Below are 19,976 nucleotides of genomic sequence, written 5' to 3'. Positions count from 1 at the left end.
AAGAGAAAGATACCGACACACAAAGGCGTCATTTTGTGTTGAAAAGCGGTGGGGACATAAGGGCTCAGATTAGGGGTGTTTTGATACAGAGCTCACGAGGGGAGATGATACGCTATATTGGTGTTACGTTGACTGGTGCTGCACGTTTTTGGGTCGTTTTATAATTAGTAGCTTGATTTTAGCTTAAGTTAAATAAATAAGTTCAAATGAACCTTTCTCAAAACATTTTCAATTGTTAGGCCTATTTAACATTTCTGTTTTCAAGCTATTCAGAATTTTTTTGAAAAAGCGGCGGGGACAAAATAAGCCATTTCAGAAAGTGTCCACAGCGTCGCCAGTGTAAAAACCACAGATGCCAACACGTTTTTATCCCGTTGATGTTAAGCTTACCTTACATATAGCCTACTGTGCTGCTACTGGTCTCCATAAATGAACAATTAAGCTTAGCTAATAACAGTGGGCTACTTACACACTTAAAACATTACTGTACCTGACAGGACAGTTAATATTGTAACCTAGCTTACTTATATCTTACATCAGGCTTGCTTTATGACAGTTCGTTCAGCAGGTCGGCAGTCTTTCAACGTTCAGCTGTCTGACTCCACTGTGTAGCGGACTTGAAAAAAGACCCGCCCTACTCTGCCTCTGACTGGCTGTCAGGTTTAGCCATTAGGGGTGACGATTGGTTAGGCATATGCAGCTGTAATTTTGCTAAGTACATGCTGGAGTGGACTCAGTAGATATATATCCCCCCTCTTCCCCCCCCAAAAATATTTTCTCATCAGATCTGCGTAAATCACGTAGGTGACCCATTTTGGTCTCAAAACGTCAAATTTCGCCTAAAGGTGAGGAGTTTGCATTATCAAGTGATCAGGATAGGAAGAAACAAAGAACAAAGAAACTAGAAGCTGAAAGATGACGAGACAGGCAGGTAATCAGTCTAGTTCACGTTCATTCTTCTGTTTATTCAAACCTGTAACCCTGGACATCTCGTACGTCCAGGACGGAATAGGCATGTCGAGGCCGCAGACCCAGAGACTCATAGACAGCGTCATCTACTTTCATGTTGCCTCCTCCACAAGATGCACCCATCAGAAACCTAACAGACAAGGACACCACGCAGTGTAGGCCATTGAATTCACTTAAAATTAGGAAACATAACGCTGCAATCACAAATAATGCAATTATTCAATTGTTCTGCAACTAAAGGTCAGTACAAACTATTTTTCAACCTCTGTAATGTTATGCATAGTTAATTATGTTCATTATTTCTTTACTTATTTAATCTTTATTTCACCAGGAGAGCCTCAAAATTAAAATCTCCCATTTGGCAGCAACACACAGAGTTAAGAGACAAATTTTCTACCTGTGATTGCTGCTCCTTCTTTGCTGATGCAGCTTGTCTCTAGCACAGAATTTGAATGTTGTCATGCTTCCAGGCCATTCCTCTTTGATATATCGAATAATACTACAGGTTTACTGACAGATGGACCTGCAGTTTGGCCACAGATAATCTGGCCCCTTGTTGTGCTACTTGTCTCATATCGCTTTTAAAGCTCACATATCAAAGTGTTGATTAGCAGACCTCTTTTATTAATGACATATGCTACAAATTGGCATTCAGGACCTTTCCAGCTTTGTAACACCTTCGTGTTTGTAGTTATATTTACAGAATGTTTGAATGTGTCTGATTCAGTGTATTTACACCGAGATGCTGACTATTTATTATTTTGTCTCTTCCCTGTACTGTACAAGAATATACCAGTCTATTTTATATGTATGTTGTCTTGTATTTAACAGAACACAGAGGATAAATATAGTACCTATGTTATAATCCACTCCTTATCTTACCCTGCCTCCTTGGAGCTCAGCATCTTGGCCCAGATGAGGTCTGTATCGATGGGTTCCTCCCGAGGGTTGGTGGAGCTGACCTGGAGCATCAGGGAGTCACAGGGAGCCCCCGTCAGCGTGGCCAGGCCCTCGATGGCGCGCCCTGCCTGCAGGGCAAAGTAGGAGCCATGGAGTTTAGCCAAGGCCTTCTCAATCAGCGCCACCCATAGCTGCTTCCTCTGGGCCTGGGATGATAGGAAAGAGAAAGGGGAACATTTTCAGTCAAGTACGAGTCATGAGTATGGCTCCCTGACAGAGGTACATTTGTAACAGGATGTTGTGTTTGCTGTGGGTCTGTTTTTAAAGTGTGCTCTGAACCTATTGGCTGTGACTGAACATGAAAACCTGATTAAAAATGTATTATCAAATTATTTTATTATTTATTCTTCTTATATAATTGCCATACACATTACTGTTCATCACCATTCACCACCATGTACATCACCATTTTATTTCATTCATGCTTAGTCATCATGGTGAAGGATTTCACTTTAACCTGGCCTACCCAAATTCTCTTCTATTTCTTTTTTTCCCTTCCTCGTCTTCTTTGAGAATCTAAGGTTGGCGGTGCTAAATAGTCCCGACAAAATTATGTGGACAAGGTATGATGTGTGTGCCTGGATTTGTTTCTCTGTGGTTTATTTGTTGCATAATGCAATCCTTAATCTGTCCTGTAATTGACTGTTGATTAAGTAGACCTCCAGGTACAACCCTCCTCTCTGGGGTCCTTTGAGACATGCTTTGTGATAACAAGCTTGATAATGAATTAACTTGAACTTATATTAGGAAGTTAATATTGCACTGATGTTAGACTGCACCTCCGTCAACGAGGCTGTATGTCAAAAGGTTCTTGCTGCTCCTTCCTGCTGCCTTTAAAAGAGTATGTCAGATGGTGATCAGCATGTTGCTTTGGTCCTCTGTATATATTCACAATCTATCTTCTCTAACCTCTCTGACCTGGAAGAGGACAAGTGTCCATGCGACCTCTTTGACATTAATATAGTATCTTATTCACTGAATATCTATGATTCTGTTCAGCTTTCCGTTTCCTTGCTTTCACCATTTTCCTATCCATTACTTCATCCACCAGACTGCTCCCTCAAGGGCTTCCCACATCCCTCCCTCCCTTCCTGACCTGGGAAAAGAGGAGGTAGCCATAGTCATCGCACGGCAGCATGTCGTCCACAAGTACCGTCGTCCACGTCCCGTCTTTACATAACCGAACTTGGTAGGCGCCCTCTGTGCAGATGGTCCTGGTGATCATCACCCTCTCCACCAGCTCCGGGCGCTCCGCGAGCACCGCCAGTGCGCTCAGGAACCTGGACAGGGATAAAAGTCAATGAAAACGAAACGTCGGATCAGGATGGACAGATGGGTGAAGGTGGACGTGACTGAAACAAAGCGCAAAGACAATCTGAAAAAAGCTGTGAAACAAATGGAGATTAAAAGACATAAATGTTCAGCTGATTGTGATGGAGAGGTGGATGGCTGAATGGATGCCCACTGTCAAAAAGACAGGCGGGGGGAAAAGAATGTCGACTGACAGATGCAATCACTGAAAAGAACAAAAAGAAACAGATTGACAAGCAGCAATTAGACTGTAAATGTGGGATTAAAATATCCTTTTCCACAAGGTACTGGAGAGTGAGCAGTTCTGAAAGATTTTTTTTTAAACATAATTTGCACTCATTGAAAATCAATCACATTTGATGTCAAGCCTCTCAGCCTTCTGGTTACCTCCACATTAGTGTTAATTCACCCTGCAGCAAAGAGACAAACTGGCTCGCCTCCTCTAATTAGTTTGCAAGAGAAATTAGCTAATGAAAAATCCGGATACATCAGAAAATGCAAATTTCTCACACAAGAGAAATGCGGCTGGGGACATGAGGATCAAACTTAAAAGAGATATAAAGTGAACGTTAGTTCATCTGAAAATGCAGAAAGAAATCATACAGAACTGATGAAATAGCTGAATGAAACAGTTGAGGTTTTGGGACAAGAAGCTAAAATATTTGTTACTGTATGCTGCTGACAGTATACTGACCACCTTATTATTGACGTAACAAAACTTGACCAAACGGACTAGCTACTTTTGCCACTGGCAGTACTGTCACTATATATACAGACGAAAGTAATATCCCTTTCAGTCCTCCAGTTGATGTGTGTTAGCAAAGCAGCCGTTGAAAGAATGAAACTCTTTATACAGGGTTGGAAATATGCGTTATTAAAGCTATAGTCCATCTGTTTAAGTGGCACCTGAGCGAGGCCGATCAGCCCATTCATCCACTGATGAAAAGCCAATCGCATACAAAAAATCAAATGAAAATCCAATTAGCAGTCTCATAATGGGACTAATGTCAGCTTGTACTGCAGCCGTACTCAAGGTCGGACAAGGGTGACTGGCACTACTTTCTTCTGCTGTCATTGGCTGGCTGAACAGAGCTGGGTTGTTTGCTGGTTTAGTAGGACAAGTGTGTGTGTGTGTGTGTGTGTGTGTGTGTGTGTGTGTGTGTGTGTGTGTGTGTGTGTGTGTGTGTGTGTGTGTGTGTGTGTGTGTGTGTGTGAGTGAGTGAGAGAGAGAGAGAGAGAGAGTGTGTGAGTGAGAGAGATGAATTAGGGTTACATCCTGTTGCGAGTGAGAGGATTTGGCTCTGGGGAGGGTTATTTTTGATAAGCTGTGTGTGTACTGGTGATGAAGTGAAACATTGTACTGGGATAACTTTGTGAGTGACTGCTCTTTGTTGTGTGTGGCGTGCAGAGGAAGATGGTAGATGGCAACACGCGTATACATACCCCAAAGGACACACGGAACAAGGGCAGAGAGATAAAGCATGTGTCCAGACTCTCATTCCCGTGAATAATCTCCCTGCCAGGTGTATCTGTGCTTCTGTCCCGCTACACCCTGCTCCCCCTTTCATTTAATGCTTGCGTTCTGCCTCCTAATTTTTCAGTTTCTTGCTTCTTTACTTACTTTTTCACTGCCTCCCTCTTCATCTCTACTAGATTCAGGCAGCAGTGTTCATCTAAAGTGGACTCGAACAAAACCAGAGATATGAAATTTTATCTGTTGTCTGTTTTACACTACTCTGACCTTTCACAGAGACCAAACAGAATGAAAAATGTCCTTACTCTGGGGATCTTTGTCTATTCTTGTTTGTCTCGGGTCAAAGCATTAATCGCCTTCTTGTTTGTCCTGCCTTTTAAAAGTCTTTTTTGTAAATGAACTGCCTGTCTCTAGATTGTCTAGACGTTCTCTAGACTGATGAGTGTCCCGTGTGTCCTTGTGGTGTCCTGACAGCTCACCAGCAGTTTCCGAGTAGGCCTTGCAGGATGTCAGACGGCCGTGGTGTGCGGAAGACGGACCACTTGACTCCTCGGTCTTTGAAGTTGCTGCAGTTGATCTCGTGGGGACGGAGCCACTTTTTGATTCGCTGCTGGACGCTGTCACCCTCGGGGAAGCCCACTGAGCGAGGTCCCGGGGGGAAACTGTCATCCACAAAGTTCACAGAGTTCTGAATAGGGATGAGGGGGTGGGGGATGGAGAGGAATAGTGACAGGGAGACAATAGGGTGAGACTACTGAACATTACTTCCATTAAAAATTGATTTCAAAACAATGACAAATATCACCGTGACCCTGTACGCAGGATAAGCGGTTGATGATGGATGGATGGACAATGACAAATATGATTGTTAGGAGAAAACATCTTGTCTAAAAAAATCGGAGGAGCTTGTGAGAGCACTTAAAACTAAAGTTTTTTAAACAGCTAATACAAACCTGAAGGGCACTTAGGGCTCTGAGGACTAACAGTTAATCTCTACCCTGCATTTCTGATATGACACATTTTGCAGGTAGATGACAATTAATACAGGACACTACAGGCCACCACATGAGCCACAGACTCACACATGCAGCATCACATATGTGCACCGCAGGAGATCAGATGTCGTGCCATGTACCAGCCAGGATACAGGACACATATATGCAAATCACTTTCAAATATTTCCAACACTTCACTTTCTGGCATGTTCCCTGCAGAGCACAGAGCATTTAAAATAACACACTGGATTTAAACACGGATACATTAACAGATCAAGACACACAATCTGTCACACTATCTGCCCATATAAAACTCTCCTGTACAAACTTGAGAGGGCCAACACACACACACACACACACACACACACACACACACACACACACACACACACACACACACACACACACACACACACACACCTCTCCAGTTTCCTATTTGAGGTGTGAGAAGTGGGCTCGGTCGGTCTTGTTTGCGAGGCAGGCAGGCAGGGGATGTAATGTGGGCACCCTACTGGCTCACAGTGAAGCCAATTGATTAGCCGCCATCCCCCACAATCCAATTCTGTAGCCTTGATGCAGCCTTAGCTACCAGACAGAATCACTTCAACGCTGCCTCACCACCCCAACCATCCGAGGTCTCCATGTAGCTTACCGATTCTGTAGGCTTATGTATGACCCTTGTGTTGGCTTTTATTGTACGGGCTTAGGGGCCGATGTGGATTTACCACAGAGGTGGAGGGGAAACCTTTGGCCTTGGACGCGTAGAGGCTGCACTTTAAACTAGTGTAACTCACTGAGCACAGTATGTACACAGACTACAGAGGAATGAGAGACAAAATTGTGAGCAGTGGCCAAGGGTAAAAGAGGCCAGCCAAATTGCACCTGGCAGAGCTCAGCTGCAGCTACTGGCTGTGAGTTACTATGACTTCTTGTTGATCAGCCATAACAGAAATGCTTATCCTGGAGTCTGAGCTAAAATATTACATCATACAACATCATCATCATTAGAGCGAAGAAGATAAATTAAAAGCATGTTAATTGTAATAGATAGCCTAAATGTTGGCAACAATAACAGGTTAGTTAAGATGCTTGCCACAAAGACTCTTACATTTAAGGACATTATTTTATTAGCCTATACTGACTGTTTATTTCATTTAATTCCTGAAAATTAAGAGATGAGATGGGCCCTTCAGTTGCTATTTACAGACTTGTACATTTTGTGTTTTTAAGAATTTATTAATAATTTTAAGAATGACTTTACTGTTTGGCAGGTAGACACTTATTTTCACAGTCTCATCTTCAGGTTAAAGTGAACTTCTGTTAATGAATAAACCAAGAGGGCCTGATGATGTTAGTGTATGCTACATCCCAATATGTGCTAGGAAATTCTGCCATGTGCTTAAACATATTGTAATCTATCCTTTCCCTTCCAGAAGGCACTGCCGTTAAGAGTTTCTTGTTGCACTCACCTCTCATATCATCAACATATTTGAGTCGATTGTTCCGAGTCACTTGAAAGACATGATAATGAGCAGAGTGGTCTCCTGCAGTCTGCCCATAAGGAAAAGGCTGTGCTGCACATGCTGCAATTATCCTATTCACATCTGGAGCGCACATGGTGTTCTATGAGCATAATGTTTTTTTTTGTTGTTTGTTTGTTTTTCCAAGAGCTGTTGACACCATACAAGTCATATGGAACTCAACAGACCTGCAACTCGATTCTGGCCTAATGATAGGTGATTCATTTTCTAAGCAGTGAATCACAAACACGCAGTTTCCGCCACAGACATATATTATAACCACGACGATGTGTGTTTGAAGCAGAGTATGTAGAATGGGATAAGCCTTTAAGTAACATGAATTGGCTGAATGAAATAAGACATAATAACCTGCACACACACAAAACATTTTCCAGTTTTTCAGATTGCAGTGTTAAGACATCTGCGTGCATGTAAGTATAGCTGACTGTGTTCATCGAGTGAACTGGGCGATGCTGTTTTTGATTCTATCACTGGGCACATGCCAGCATGCAAACTAGACCACAATCAGCCAATTCAGTATTGAGCTAAGAAAACCTGCTGCCTTCCCGCCATCTCCCAGACTACAAAACACTGGCGGGCATACAAGGACCTTTTTGAGGATAGTAAACGTGTAGCTAGATATCTCCCTACTGATCTCCGAAAATGTGGTGACAAGGAACTATAGAGATGGATTTCATAGCGCCACACTTATTAAACCCAAAAGTGTCCCCAAACAGCCTGGTACATACAATACTGTCACAGGCAGGGAAAACCTGTCACTGTGGGCAGTCAGAACTTCCAATTCAACATGCAAACAAAAAAAAAAAAATGCGGCAAAAACCAAGTAGTATCAACAGTGGTTTAAAGAAGAAAAATAAAACAAATCAAAGTCATCCGTTGCCATGTAGCATCTTTTTGTTGCTCCCCCAGAGGGTGACATGGAGGGGGAACAGAGGAACCAGTTCTAGCCATGCTGGGTTTTACAGTTCACAAGCAGGGCTGATGGCTGTTAGTAACATTTACTCGTTTGGCACAGTGAGTAAGCGGACACACTCTGGGGCACCGACGCACACACACACACACACACACACACACACACACACGCACACTCAAGGAGAGTACAAAAGCAAGGAGGCAAAAGAAATTAACTTCACTTAGGTGAGGAGAGAATAATGTTTCTCACACCATAGTTTGGCCTTTATTGATTGCTACAATTCCGACAAACTCTCCAGTGACTTCTACAGCATATTTCAGCAGCAGCAGCATTATGCTATAATCCAGCAAGCTTAGAAAGAAAATCTAAACTAAACAAATAAAATAATGCAGTCTGAAACGTATCCGCATGGCCTGACTGCACAAACGCCTTGTAAACAGAGTAAACCAAAAGCTTTTATCATTATTACATTTTTACCACTGGTGTTTCGGTGCTTGCCAAGTGTTAATGCCTGGGCAGAGATGGATGAGGAAGACTAGCACCTCTCGTTTTCCCAATTCTTACCCTCCACCCCTAAAACCGAGCTGCAGCAGTTGATGCTGTTAGTGATTACATTCACTATAGGGAAGCAGATCATTTCTGCTCCTCTTCTTTCTAGCTCTGCTACTAAAAATAGGCCAGCCCTGTGTTCACCTTAGCACGTACACACACACACACACACACACACACACACACACACACACACACACACACACACAGCCAGCCACACATTGACTGCTAAACTGGAGAATTGAGCGCAGTCGTGTGGGGAGGGTTGGATGGGGGTGCGGTGGGTAGTGCGGTGGGTGGCAAGGGGAAAGCATATTTTGAGATATTAGCAAAGAGGAGGAAAAAAAAACCCAGGATGTGCGCGTGTGGGGATAGATGTGATGGAGGGAGATGGGATAAAAAGGAGACTTAGAGGGGAAAGTACTTTGAAGATCGCAGAGAGGCAGAGCTGGAGAGAGAGAGACCTAAAATATTTGTAGGAGGAAAGGAAAGATGACTAGCTTAAATGTCTATCTTAAATTGGGAAAACAGGAGGGGAAGGGTGGGGATGAGGGCTCTCCGATATCTTGCCTTCTTACTGAGCCAACTTCCCTCCCACGCTCGCAGCAGTGAGCCCTGTGACTTTCAAAGAAGCCATTAATAATGCACGCTAAAGCTCACTTCATGCTATTGTAAACATGGCATGATAGGTGCCATGCCAGCGTAGTAAGTGGACACGCAACAGACACCCAAATAAATTCAGAGAAATAAACCTAGCCCCAAAATAACCTGAATCTGATCAGTTAGAGATTCTGCAATACCCACATTAATCTGACGGTAAATTAGTCCAGTCAGGTCTGTCTCATTAGCATAGGTGTTAGCAGGCTTAAATGCTCTCCAATGAGCCCTTCTGACCACCCGGAGTAGCATATCCATGACAACGTCATACAGGCTTATTAAATGTTTAGCACTGCAGAATAAGGGAACATGAAGTGGTGTGATACAAAGAAGCAGCATAAAGGTTGTCACATTTTAACTTTAGTTGCTAGGGAAGAAATCTCTGTGTCTCCAAACAGCTGTGACACTGTGAATCAGACCAATCAGGGGTCATGATGACACAATTGACTTCAAAGTCTTCTTTGAACATTAAATGCAGCGGCGCCGGAGCAGGGAAAAATGCATCATTATTTTAGGTTGTTATGACAGCAGACAAGTTCGTAATAATAACAAAAGCATAATTAGGTTTTTATCCCTCAAAACACTTAATGATTAACATTAATGCAGCGTAATCAAAATGTTCTGTTTCACTGTGATACAAAAAAGGAGTGTTTGCTGTCTGTTTAAAAAGAACCACATTTCTGATCCTTTAATAACTTAGCAAAATGGATGCAGCGAGGTTCACTTTGATGGGAAATTACATTCAGAATGATGAAAAAAGGCTTTTATCTCTCACAGACAGGTCTACTATTATACAGTAACATGTATTTCATTAAGTAGTCTAATATCTTCCTAAATAAGTTGTGGTCGGTGCAAAGTGAGGACATGAAATAGAGAGTCTGACACAAATTAGGCTGTCAGCATAAAAGAAAAAGAGTCTGATCAGAACAAACAATACAACTGGACTCATTAGAGCCTCCCAATTCAGAATTTCAAAAGTCTCCACACTGTAATAAGAGTTACAGTGTGGAGACTTTTGAAATTCTGAATCCTAATTTAGTGAAGTGACTTCTCTGTGACTGAGGGCAGGCCGTCTGTGTATAAAAATTAGACTGAGGATCTGCAGCTCATTTAGGGTGGCCAACATTCACCCGCTGGTCGTTTAAAACTCTGCTAACGAAGCAAGTGCAAACAGAGGCAATGACAAAGCCTATTAACATTTCTCTGAAATGAGAGACTGAGGGAGTGGGAACAATGCCAGAACCATAACAAAAAGAGGAATTACAATGAGGAAACTATGCTCTGAAAGGCAATGTGCACCCTGTAACAAATTACACACGCAGCAAATCTGGAAGTCAAGGAAACCTCAACAAAACGTAAAGGTAAAAAGAAAAAAAAAAATGGCCACACATGATTAACTTATTGTTGCTAGACAACAAATGACCAAATGTCAGATGGCTATCAATGAAAACAAACTACTCAGACAAGGCTTTACTTGTCCACTCTTTAAAGATGATGCAACCATAGCTGTGCCTATAACTTTTTAACCATGTGTCATGAAAGTGTTGTTTTCTTGTTTTTCCCAGCTACAACTCATTTCCCCTTACCTCTCTGCAGAAGCTGACAATGTTCTCCCAAAGCTCCTTGGCCTCACCCTCGTCATTTCGTCGACGGGCCTCTACATGCATGCTCTCCCTCCTTTTAAGAGGCTTAACCACCTTGCGAAGGGTGAGGTACTGCTGGGCTGTGTGGCATGCCACACAGTACTTTGCTTTGATGTCATTGAGCAGCGTACATGCAGGGCAGCTCCACTGTCCTACCTTCTCCTGAAGGCTAGATGAGGTGGAGGAGGAAGAGGAACTAGAAGCAATAGCTGAAGAGGAGGGAGGGAGGCCCCGGGCCTGTTTCCGTGTTTTATGACCCTGGGAGGATGAAGAAGAGGAAGGTGTGCAGGAGCATGATGCAGTGCCAGGTCCCAATGGGAGGCCACAGTGTGTACAGCAGCGGGGCAGGGGCGCCTGCTGCTCCTGAAATCCATGCAGCTTGGAAGAACCACAGGCTGAGCACTTCGGTGCACCTGTAGGGTTGCGCAGCGTGCACTTGGAGCAGGCCCAGGTGCTAAAGTCCGGACTGGAGGGGCTGGCCGGGGTAAATCGTACCGTCTCGCATCCTACCAGGTCAATGAGGTCAGCACCTGCCCGTGTTGATCGGCAGGCCTCGCACTTAGAGAAGCCACCTGGGTTGGGCAATGAGCAGCTAGGGCACTTCCAGGTGGGGGCGGCTGAGGAAGCAACAGGGAGGTGGGGGGTCAGTGGATGCTGCTGTGGGTCTTCTTCCTCCAAGATACTGAGGCGCTTGCTGGGGTATGGAGGTTCCTGGGGTTGGGCATGTTTGGGCTTGGCTGGGCGCTGTGGGCCTGGCTGGGGTGGAACAGTGGCCGCTGAAGGGGAAGTAGGGCTAGGGGTGTTGGTGCCTGGGTTTGGTGGGCGCCCTGGAGGGGGTACCTCTCTCCTGCTGCGGGGAACAGGGTTGTTTTGGAGGGAGGAAGAGAAAGAAGTAAAAGGGGTGGAAAGGGTCTGTGAAGAGGCATGAGGAGGTTCTTGAGGATCACAGGGAGGGGGTGGGGGAGAGTCATCTGTTAAGTCTATGAGTAGAGGTGCAGCCCCTGCTGTATTTACAGGAAACCCCAGCACAGGTGTGCGCACCTCAGGCACCACTAATGCTTCAGGGGGAATTTTAGGCAATGAGAGTTTCCTGGGCCCACCACAGGCTGAGCATGACAGTGCCACAGGTGTGTTATGAAGTGTGCAGCGAGGGCAAGCCCAGCCGGAGTGCTGCCCCTCCAGGATAACCACTTCTCCGTTGCTCTCAGATCGTCGCAGCACTTCCTCCTTAGCTGGATGAGGTCCATGGGGCTCAAGAAGAACTGTAGGGGTGACAGTAGGTGTCGGGGATTCGGGCGGAGCGGACGGGAGGCCGTTGGCAGTGGCGGCTATGGTAGTTGTAGGGGGTGTGTGAGTAGCAGGGGACGGTCCAAAGCCGCAGACGGAGCAGGCTCCAGATCCCTGGGGGTTGTTGAGTGTACAGCGTGGACAGGCCCAGCGATGCTCCTCAGTGCTGCTCAGCCGCAGGATCTGGTTAAGGTCGGGTTTCTGGCGTGGTGCCTCACAAATGGAACAGCGAGGTGCCGCGCTGGCATTTAGGAAGGTGCAGCGTCCACATGACCACTCATTGCCTCGCACTGCTGCTGCCATGGAGCCAGGAGAGTGAGAGTGGCTGGAAAACAGTAAAACAATGAGTCAAAACAAATCAACAACTAAATGAGTCAGTAATGCATTCTGCCATGTAACTGTTTAGCAATCATACATGCATATTAAGTATGCCCCTGGTCAATCATCTGGCTATTTCAGTCACTAGTATTCTGAGCAATGAGGAAAGTGCTGGTGTGGCAAAGTATAAGGAAAGGAAAAGACATAATCAAGATGTGGTCAGAAAATGTGAGAAATAAGAAATTATGAAGAAGCCAGCTAATGAATACATGCTTCCAGTCAACTAAGGGTGATTATCTAAAGGAAGAGAGGACAGCAAAAACATCTGAGGCTGCAAGAGGAGGAGAGACAGACAGAATTAGAAGGAAGAGTGAGAGGAAAAAGATTAGCCAGTGCAGAGGGAAAAAAATCAAATCTCCCTCCTGGGGGCTCTGAGGGCAGTAAATCCATACACAATGGCCACATGATTAGAGCCAGGAAGACTGCACAGAGCCAGTGGAGAGGAGAGGAGGCTGCTATTGCCTCCAAATACTAAGGAAAATGTTCCTTTAGACCTCTTGACTGTCACTTATTAGAATGGAAAAAAACACGTTGGATCTCTTCCACTTCATATTAGTGCTTCACTCCCCTTTTACTCTGTGAATGCTAATGCAGGGCAGCCGGGGGCAACTTCAGGTCATGTCAATCCCATGGCCAAATGAATTTCCAAATGAATTTTGGATGCACAAGTCTATTAATTCTGGCAGCACTTATGACTCATTGTAGAGACAAATTTTTCATACTCGTGGATTTAAACCCATCTGAAAACAACTACTGTCAACATCTCTCACAAGACTACAATGGTGTAAACAGTGCAGTGGGGAATCAATTTTGTGTTTTGATTCAGAAGCAAAGGGAGCAATTGATCTACCTTGTCAGGCTACTCGGTTGATTTCCTCCTCCTCCAGTTAATAACCTAAAGCAGTCTGTTGTTGTAGATTGACTTGTATGTATGTGTGCCTGCAGTTCAGTCAATCTGATTTATTGATAGAGGGTATATTAGGACCTTTGGGGGGCACATCGCTGTTGGATACCTCCAGAGAACATGCAGGGTTTGGGGACAAGCCCATAAATGTCACTGTCACTCAAGCTGCTCATGTGTGAACACCAGCACATAGAAGGTGACATGAGAATAGCAGGACAGTGGAGGGTAAGGTGCTAAAAGCTAGAATACTGCAATGCTCTTCATATTGATCCCAGTAGCAATGATGTCGCCCACAAAATGACAGCGGAGCTTGTGGATCTGGTCACATGTATCCCTCTGTATTATATTTTGACCAAAATGTTTTATGGGAAAGCACTGGTTTGTGAATATTTTTAAAATTTATACTCCCTGTGAAAACATGTTTAGATAATCCTTTGTTGTTTGCATGGAAAAACAACCAACCAATAACCTCACAGTCCATGTGACAGTTTTATGCCACTGATCAAGTACAGCAGAGTCTTGTAAGGGTGACTGCTCTTTGGGCGGCCTAGATCCTGCTCTTCTCCACTGTAGCATCATGTGTCCTGGTTGGCTAACTGCCCTTAGTTCAACTCCATTAAACCCTTTCAAACCAGGCGAATCCACAGAACCCAGGGGAACCTCTTACAGACAACCACTCGCTCCCAGCACACTGTCCTTCCTCACGTCAACTCTCCTCCCTAAGGCAAGGAGGAGAATGACAGCATAGAGGGATCCTAATGTGTCTGTTTGGGTGTCTTTGTGTCCTTGCCACTGGGTGTGTGCGTGCTACTGTGTATGCAGGCATGTGGCTACATTTATTTGTAGATATTGCTTAGTTGCTTGTTTTACTGCCTAACTACATTTCTGCCTTAGTTTGTGTCCTAGGCCCCAGGGCAACAAAAGTACAGAAGCCAAAGTCCCAGTGCTTTATGTCAGGAGCCATTAGCACTGCATTCACTCTACTGAGCTGAAGTCAGCAGTCCACCATGAACCAGGGCCCACTGGGTGAGGACGAAACTCAGCCTTTACTATGTTAACAATATGCAAAACACATTTTTTGTGAAGACACACAAACACAGAGAAATCAGTACTTAGCTCTTTGTTTGCGTAGTCTTTTATCCCACAATACTATCTGCCATGAGCTCCTGGTAGCTATGCAATATTGTTTTTAACATAGGAGTGCAAATGCAGTTAAATCAGAATAGTTTACCTAAAATGAGTCTTTAGCATGGTCTGAAATATCCCATCTATCCCCAAATAACCTGTGCCGTGTCCTCGGACTACAACACGTTGCCCACCCCCTCAGCCTTTAATGTTAAATGTAGTTGAATTAAGTGGTGGCCCCATGCTGGCATTGATGGCGCATGCTTAGCTCTCCAACGTCCTGCCAATGTGAGGGCCGCAAACGGCAATGGCAACGGCGTCGACAACAAGTGTCAACACCTCTTGCTTGATGACAGGTTTTTCCCTGTGGCCATTTTCATAAGTGACAGGCCTCTTTCATCTCCAGCGAGAGAGCAAAGTCATTGTGTCAGCCCCACGGAGACTTTGTCAAAGCAGATGATTTGGTTCTCGGCGGAGCACAGGGATTGCAAATTCATTATTTCTGTCTGTAGGAGCCGACGTAGGAGCTTTTCATTGATTTGATCAACCTCTCCAGGAATTTTTAATATTGAGCTTAATTATCTCATTATCTGTTATGCGCATCACACCTATCAAATGTAAGTAACACACGATGAACTACAACCACAATTCTGGCCCTCAATTAAAAGGATGCGTGAATGCATACTGAGCGCACACATGTACACTACATGCCTGCAGCAGACGATTAACCACTATAGCCTGTGATCCTTGGACCCCACTTAAAAGGATGCTTTCCGTGTACATGCTCCACTCACTCACTGGAGTGTGTACAAGCACACATAGACGCACCTTTTGTCCTTGTCCCTGTGTTCAGTGGAGCTTCTCTAAAACTGCCCACTTTAGCTCCTCAGCTCCTCCATGTCACAGACCTGGGCCCGTAGCCAACAGCTTACAGTGGAGAGAGAGAGAGAGAGAGAGCGAGACTTCACCTCTAGAAAACCCATCTTTATGCAATGACATCCTCAATGTAGCCTGCTGCTCATAAAGTAACTCGTCCTAGTCTAAATTCAGTCAAGTAAGTGCATCAATGACCCCAATATTTCAAAGCTTCACTGGGTGTAAGACAATCATAGAGCACTTTAGAAGACTATTGCAACAAGTGTGTATGTAAACGCTACGTGTACAAATCTCATTGAAAATGAGCAAAAAGTTACATTAACTTCCACATCTGAGGGGCGCCCCGGCAGCTCACCTGGTAGAGTGCACACATTTATCAAAGCTGGAATTGAACCCAGGTCGCTGCTGCATTTTATCCCCTTTCTCACTCACTCTCTCTCATGCCTTTCCGTCTCTCTCCAGCTGTCACACTCTTAAGCAGAAATCCACCCCCCCCCCCCCAAAATAAAACACACACACACACACAAAAAATACTTCCACAACTGAGAGGACAGCAAGGCTTTACAGGAAAAAGCTATCTATGATAAACATACAGTGTAGAGGTATACAGAAAGTACACAACCCAACCCTGGATGTGAGATGGGTCAGAAAGGCTTAGAGAAATGCTAAAGCTAAGTCTACAAAAGCACTGCTGATCATGTGGAGGCCACCTATGGCTGGCTACTTGGATTCATTCCACATACTGAACTCTGTAGCAAGATCAAGTGAGTCGAGTCTCGCCAGCTTCTCCCTGCCTCCCTGTGAGACATTTGGCCTTTGTGCGACAGTCATTAGCACTGGCTTTCCAAGGCTGGCCCTGAGCCCAGTGTCTGAGGCGAAAAGCGTGGTACCCTCCTTCGCCATGGGAGGCAGAGCATTTCTGCTCTCTACATTCGACAGAAACACATTGTGTTGACAATCCTTTTCCTTGATGATTAAAACATGGCAATACGTCTAAACTGCTTTAACTTTTCATTCAAATGTCAGCTGTATATTTGTTATATTATCTTGTTATTTTTGTTATCATCAGATACTGCAGGGTACAGACATGTCTAATCTAAAAATGAAAAACATGATTAGCAAAGAAAGAACACGGTAAAAAAAAGGACATAAAAGTCAAACTATTAATTCTCCATCAACAATTCAAAGACTTAACTGGCTGTCTACTGAATAAATCCTGACATCAGACTAAGCTAAAACACAAAGGCAGTTAGTCAGCACTTCACAGGTATCATATAACACATGGCCTGTCAGTCAGCGCACAGCACAGGGTTTCCATGACAGTTCATCTTGTGATAGCTGTGTTTCAAATTTTTGCAAAACCGGTTTCTCAAAGCCTTGACTGTAAACACTAGTAACCACACAAAACGCCTCCATGACAACATATTGTTTACTCTATACTTGTGTTGCCCACTGATAACAACACAATCATGCTTCCACACTTTTCACCTTGTGTATGTAAACGCTACATGTTTCGAAGTGAACTTCCTGGTAGGGCTTGGTGATATGGCCAAAAATGTTATCACGATAAAAACATTTCATACCATTTGATACCGATAATTATCACGATAAATGTCAAATCATTATTTCTTTCAAGTTTAAGGGCTGTTTTTTGTGAAAATTTGAGTGAAAATTGAAGAAACCAGATGGTTATTTGTGTGGTCTTTATGGTCAGAACGCGACAACATTCAAAACAATGATAACATTTTTCAAAAAATATGATTATGAAATCTTTTTTTCAGCCACTTTTCCTCAACAAAATAAATATCTTAATGGAAAAAATGATGTGCTAATTTGTTTGTGATTCAAATGAATTAAATCAAACATTTATTGACGATCTATTGAACATTTGTTATATTGTTATTGAAGAAAATCATATTGCGATAATAATCATTTTTTTGTTGCCTAGCCCCTTGTCCTTGTATAATAACATACTTGGCAGACAAAAAACAAAACAAAAACTGTAATGTGTGGCTTGTATACTTTACAATACAGTGATGGCTGTCTGCAGTACATGCCAAGATTAAATAGCTGCAAGCTAAAACACAAGGCAAAAAGGTGTGCATTTGTACAATTGAAAGTATTTTCCTAGTGAATTCAATTGACCTAACTTGCTCTGACTTAATAATGTAGCCAGTCCACACAGTGTTGGGTCAAACCTCTCAGTAGGTTTATCATTTTCATCATTAGCAATTGAATATTTGAGCTGCAGCAATCTCAAGATACTCTCAAGGGTCAAATATGCCTAACAAATTATCAATGGGATGATCAATACTGAAAATAATGAGATGATATCTTGCCTTCACGCTAAAGCTGCAAATCAAATATTCATCCAGTAATTCCCTGCAAGCCTCAGCGTGACCTTTACAGTGTTTTGTAATGCACCAAAATTTATTTAGTAAATTGATGTTTACATAACAGTTATTAAGGCCTTTATTATAATTGCTTTTAAAATTTTTATTATTTTGCTATTTTCTATTACTTCTACCACTTCTTCTTTAGTCATTTGTAATACTATTTCACCTAGTCACCTGAATGGAATTAACAGTTTCATCTCATATGCATTTGACGTATTTGTTACAAACCTCACCTCTTTTCATAATAGCATTCCTCTGGGTTATTTGAAATTTGAACTAATAGGCTGGATCCCTCCAAGAAGCCTCCCTCTGAGAGGCAGGCACCAGATGTAGCCCCCACATAAACACACTCAAATAAAGTGAGTCACTGTGGTGAGAAATATTTACAGGCGCAGTTTTGTGTGAACACAGAGAGAGAACTGGAGTCGTTGATACCGAAGCTTATAAAATGTTCATGTCAGAAACATGCCTTGGTAATGTGCACTTGGTGATGAACCTGTTTAATAGCTGCAACCCTAGAAGTGACAGAAATCCAAGGTGATCCTAACTACCAAGTGCAATGGCATTACCCAGGGTTTTTTTAAGGCGCTGGCATTACTGGATGTATTTTTATTTATTTTTTTACCTCATCCAAGCAATCATCTCTGACAGACAGAACAATGATGATGATGATGATGAGTGGGGATTCTTGTTTAACGAAGCAGGGCTTGTATTAAATGAGACTTATCAGAGTCCAATCTGCCCTTGGACTAGACAAGCTGAAAAAAAAGGATAATAATGAATGTTGAAACATTCTGCTGCATCTGAACACACCCAGAAAACGTCAGTGACAGGGATTTAGATCAACACTTTCACATATTCTTTATCACAGCTGAGAATGTATTTTACCCCTTTAAGTAATGAATGCAGTCTGTCTGCAGTAGTTTTACTAGCAAAACAGGTTTGTTTATCACTTCATCGCAGGGTTTTTCATGCTTGCGAGATCAGAGCAACCTCTTCCACTTAAAAGTAGTTTTCTCCCTAGCAAGCATTCCTCCCAGTCTTTCAGAGGAGCTGATGAGTCAGGGTCAAAGACTTGAGGATTAACTGTCAGAGCCCCCTTTTTACCTGCCAGGTAATATGTAGTGGCATGACTATGACTCATTACTCAACCCTGATAGTTGAATTTGTTACAACAAATATTATGACGCTGAGCTGGCGACTGCCTCTTATCTGAGGCAAGTATCTAGAGCCCAGACTTTGGCGGTAGATAAAGAGTTTCTAGCTGTGACATGCTGAGACTTGGTGACATGATACAAGGGCTTGGTGACAGTGCAGTCTTAGTCACACGGTACAGTACAACAAGATAATTGGGGAAGTTTTGTGTGACACTGAGCAGGACACTTTTTAACAAGAAGACAGAGACTTAAAAAAAAACAAAAAAACAAAAAAAAAGGTGTTTTTGAAAAAGTGCCCTTAGGCTGAAATATTACTCTAACAAGCATCAGTGAGGCTTCACCCTAAGAGCAATTTGAAAACCTGAATAAACATGAAAATGGAACATTAGAAGAAGGGTGCGATGCTTTAGAAACAAGGGTGACGTGTAAATGTTATGTGCCAGGGTAATGCCACGCTTGAGTGTGGTTATGCTTTTTATGATGTAAAGTTCAAGACTGTTCGTTGCTGTTGTCGTCATTTTTTATGTAAGCCTGACCCAGATAATTCACACACCTTATGACCAAGCCTCATAAAATAAGATGTGAACTAACATTTCTCCTAAATAACACTAAATATGCAAATACTGGCCAAGAAAGGAGAAGAGACAGCTGCTTCTGACCTCTAGCTGTGCCCTCAGTGAATATTTCACGACCAGAGCTCATTTTTGACGAGTGAATCTGTCAACGGTGGAGACAGCTTCAGACATTTGAATCTATAAACAGAGGAAACTGTCTTACTGGGTTTCAGTAGACATCAGTAGCACAGAGCAAAGAGAGAGCAAGCAGGAAGCTGGCAGGAAGC

At 43.3% G+C, this 19,976-nt stretch overlaps 1 protein-coding gene across 3 annotated transcripts in view; it reads right to left on the bottom strand.

Moving 5' to 3' along the window:
• The window catches only part of capn15 (calpain 15), a 41,082-nt gene that overhangs the window by 13,427 nt on the left and 7,679 nt on the right, over positions 1–19,976 (bottom strand). For all 3 annotated transcript variants that reach the window (XM_038736297.1, XM_038736296.1, XM_038736295.1), the window contains 5 exons: positions 10,956–12,624; positions 5,194–5,402; positions 3,026–3,209; positions 1,852–2,075; positions 974–1,099 (listed from right to left, as the gene is read on the bottom strand). In XM_038736297.1, the coding sequence (XP_038592225.1) occupies positions 974–1,099; positions 1,852–2,075; positions 3,026–3,209; positions 5,194–5,402; positions 10,956–12,602 (2,390 nt within the window). In that variant the 5' untranslated portion in view covers positions 12,603–12,624. The remainder of the gene's footprint in view (positions 1–973; positions 1,100–1,851; positions 2,076–3,025; positions 3,210–5,193; positions 5,403–10,955; positions 12,625–19,976) is intronic.

The sequence above is a fragment of the Micropterus salmoides genome, unplaced genomic scaffold (genome assembly GCF_014851395.1).
Source record: "Micropterus salmoides isolate LMB-PRFRI ecotype aquatic unplaced genomic scaffold, ASM1485139v1 Ms_hic_scaffold_21, whole genome shotgun sequence".
Lineage (NCBI taxonomy): Eukaryota > Metazoa > Chordata > Actinopteri > Centrarchiformes > Centrarchidae > Micropterus > Micropterus salmoides.
Note: the sequence above shows the minus strand (reverse complement) of the source record. Positions and strands in the feature narration are given on the sequence as shown.